Here is a 2,992-nt window from a genome sequence, read left to right on the forward strand (position 1 = left end):
TCGGCATTGCGAGGGGCTGGCCCGGGGCCCCTTCCCCTGCCCCACCACCACTGGCTGGACCCACCGTCCTCCTGCTCTCTCCCGCGTCCCTGCCAGCACCAACGGGACTGGTCCCCAGGTCATCCGACAGCTGAATGCTGCTGGCCGTGGGGACAGCAGGGTCCAGAGCAATGGGAGCTGCTCACACGTGTCTGAACAAGGTCCCCCTGGGAGGAAATACTGTACGTGCAGGAGCTGGGCCAGAGGGAGACGCAGGGCTCTGGCAGCCCCAGTGCTGACTCAAGGGCTGGGCTCCCTGGAGGCAGCGCGGTGCGGGGAGCGGGGCACCTCGGCACGGTGGGTCTCTGGGGAGAAGTGTGGGGGGGAGGGTCTGGGGATGTGGGGCTGGGGGCTGTGCTCTGGGCAGTGAGGTGCAGGATTGTGCCACCTGGGTCTGGTGGTCCCGGTGCCATGGGGCAGAGAGCTGTGGGGCTGCGGGTGTGCTTTGGAGTGTCCCTGCTGCCTCGTGCCTGTCCCATGTGCTGGGGAAGATCAGGTGTCACTGGAGGGAGGTGCAGAGTGGCTTCACCTGGGTGCTGTGGACATGCCAGGAGACATGAGCGTGTGTGAGGTGCAGGATTGTGCCACCTGGGTCTGGTGGTCCCGGTGCCATGGGGCAGAGAGCTGTGGGGCTGCGGGTGTGCTTTGGAGTGTCCCTGCTGCCTCGTGCCTGTCCCATGTGCTGGGGAAGATCAGGTGTCACTGGAGGGAGGTGCAGAGTGGCTTCACCTGGGTGCTGTGGACATGCCAGGAGACATGAGCGTGTGCCGGGAGGGAGGGCAGCTCTGCCCAGGCAGGGACCTGCTCCTGGGGTGAGGGGCTGCTGGTGCTGCAGCCCCCACTGCTGAGGAGGTGGGGACATGGGGCTTGTGCAGGAGACTTCTGCCCCGTAGGGCAGAGGGACAGCAGGGACAGCGGTGGCTGCAGCCCAAACAAGGGCCACTGGAGCTGGCAGGAGAGCAGGAACGAGCTGGTTTTATGGCCTGTTGTGTTATGTGTTTATGGCTGGGATTGGAAGGCTGTGCATGCTGCCCAGCCCTGCTCTGGGCAACATGGCAGGTCCCTGCTCTGCATCCTGGTGCTGACGGGGTGGAGGATCACAACTGAACTTTGCTCTCTGAGGTGGGGCTCCCAAGGGCTCCTGTGAGAGCTGCTGGCACCACAGCTGTTTCCACCCACTGCAGAGTGGCTCTGCAGCTGGTTCTCTTGCCCCCCTCCCCCACCTGGCCACCAGCCTGGAAGCAGCAGGGGCCTGACTGGTCCTTTGGGAGCATCCTGTACCCGTTCTGGCACTGGAGCTGATCCGGACATCACCAAGTGTTTGCTCTGCTGCTGAGCTTCCTGCACCACACAGCAGCTGCCGCTGAGCAGGTATGCTGACCCACTGCCACCCCCAAAACTTCTCCGTGTTCAGCAGCAGGTGGAGGCTGAACTGGGGCCTGCCTGGGCACTGGCTGTCCCTGTGGTCGCCCTGTGTCCACAGCAGCCCATGGGCTGGCCAGGGAGTGGAGACACCGGAGTCCTTGCTGTGCTGTACAGGTCTCTGAAAGCCCCTGGGCCTGGCAGACACTGCCCCTGGGTAGGGGTTTTGGCCAGCAGAATGTGAGAGCACAACCAGATGCTTGAGCATGTGGTTGGGGTGCGGGATGTGTCCCCAGAGCATCATGTTGACAGCTCCTTCTCCCCAAACAGGGGCCAGAGAAGGGACTCTGCTCCCTGCCAGCGCTGCTGCAGGGAGCCAGGGAGGAGGGTGCTTTTCCCCATGGCAGCCACCCCTGCAATGTAACGCCGGCCAAACTGGACACCACGGTCCCACAAGAGACCCCCCGCGGCCAGCACCCACCTGCCCCACACCTCCAGCCTGGCACACCCTCACCCACTGCTGCCCTGCCCCACGCCAGCCCCGCGCCCCACGGATCAGCCTCAGGTGGGCGCCGCGATGTTGCGACTGTCACCGGTGGGTGGGGCCGGGCAGTGCCGGTGGGGACCGGGGTCGGGGGAGGTGCAGAACTTGGGCAGCTCCGGGCTGGTCCTTCGTCCTGTCCGCATGGCGTGGCTGGAGCTGAGCTGCGTCAGGCATCCCTCACACGCTGCTGTCCCGCCTGCTGATCCCAGCGCCGCTCGGGGGGCAGAGCGTGGCCAGGAGATGGCAGCAGGACCCTGCCCGCAGAACGCGGGGGGACGAGGGGGGAGCAGAGCAGAGCTGGGTCAGGGGTCCCTGTGTGCCAACCTGCGGGAGGGACCCCAGTGCCTACAGGAGTGGCTGTGGGGACAGACCCAGCTGGTGACATTAGCCCCAAACCCTGAGGGGACAGACTGGGCTGAAGGGTGCGGGATCGCTCTCCTCCCATGGACCCCCCGCAAACCCCTCCTCCCGGGTGCCCCCACCCCCAGTGATGCTGTGCCCCTCTGTCCCCAGACCTGTGCAGCGGCGATGTCCCCGAGGTGGAGATCATCAGCCTGCTGGGGGAGCCGCTGCCCCGCTACACGCTGCGGGCTGACACCGTCTTCGGCTACGACCACGACGACTGGCTGCGCGTTCCCCTCAGCCCCCTGGAGCCCCCGGCCCCCCTCACTCCCCAGCAGATCGAGGAGACCCTGCAATACTTCCGTGAGTACCTCGTCCTGCGCCGTGGGGCTGGCGAGGGCCCAGCCCGGACTCTAATCCCTAACACAACCCTTAACGGGATTGACGGGCTGCACTTCCTTTCCCGGAACATCCCAAGCTAATTCTGGGAGCAGCTACTGCTGAGCTGAGCCAGATGCTTGGAGAGAGCCACTGTCATCTCCAGGGACCCTCTGCATGTCCCCACTCCCCCAGTGCTGTGTTACAGTTCTCCAGGGTGTAACACCAGTGGGTGGGCCACAGAAGGTGCCCTGGTGGCCCCCAGTGCCCCCACCCCACCGAACATGATCGCTCGGAGCAGCCAAGGGGCCACTTGCTGCCAGGGGC

The 2,992-nt window shown here is 65.6% G+C and overlaps 1 protein-coding gene across 1 annotated transcript in view; it reads left to right on the top strand.

The window, feature by feature from the left end:
- The window catches only part of HAP1 (huntingtin-associated protein 1), a 22,533-nt gene that overhangs the window by 1,672 nt on the left and 17,869 nt on the right, over positions 1–2,992 (top strand). The window contains exons 2-3 of the mRNA XM_009994205.1: positions 1,732–1,996; positions 2,459–2,650. Coding sequence (XP_009992507.1) covers positions 1,732–1,996; positions 2,459–2,650 — 457 coding nt within the window. The remainder of the gene's footprint in view (positions 1–1,731; positions 1,997–2,458; positions 2,651–2,992) is intronic.

The sequence above is a fragment of the Chaetura pelagica genome, unplaced genomic scaffold (assembly GCF_000747805.2).
Source record: "Chaetura pelagica isolate M959 unplaced genomic scaffold, ChaPel_1.0 scaffold963, whole genome shotgun sequence".
Lineage (NCBI taxonomy): Eukaryota > Metazoa > Chordata > Aves > Apodiformes > Apodidae > Chaetura > Chaetura pelagica.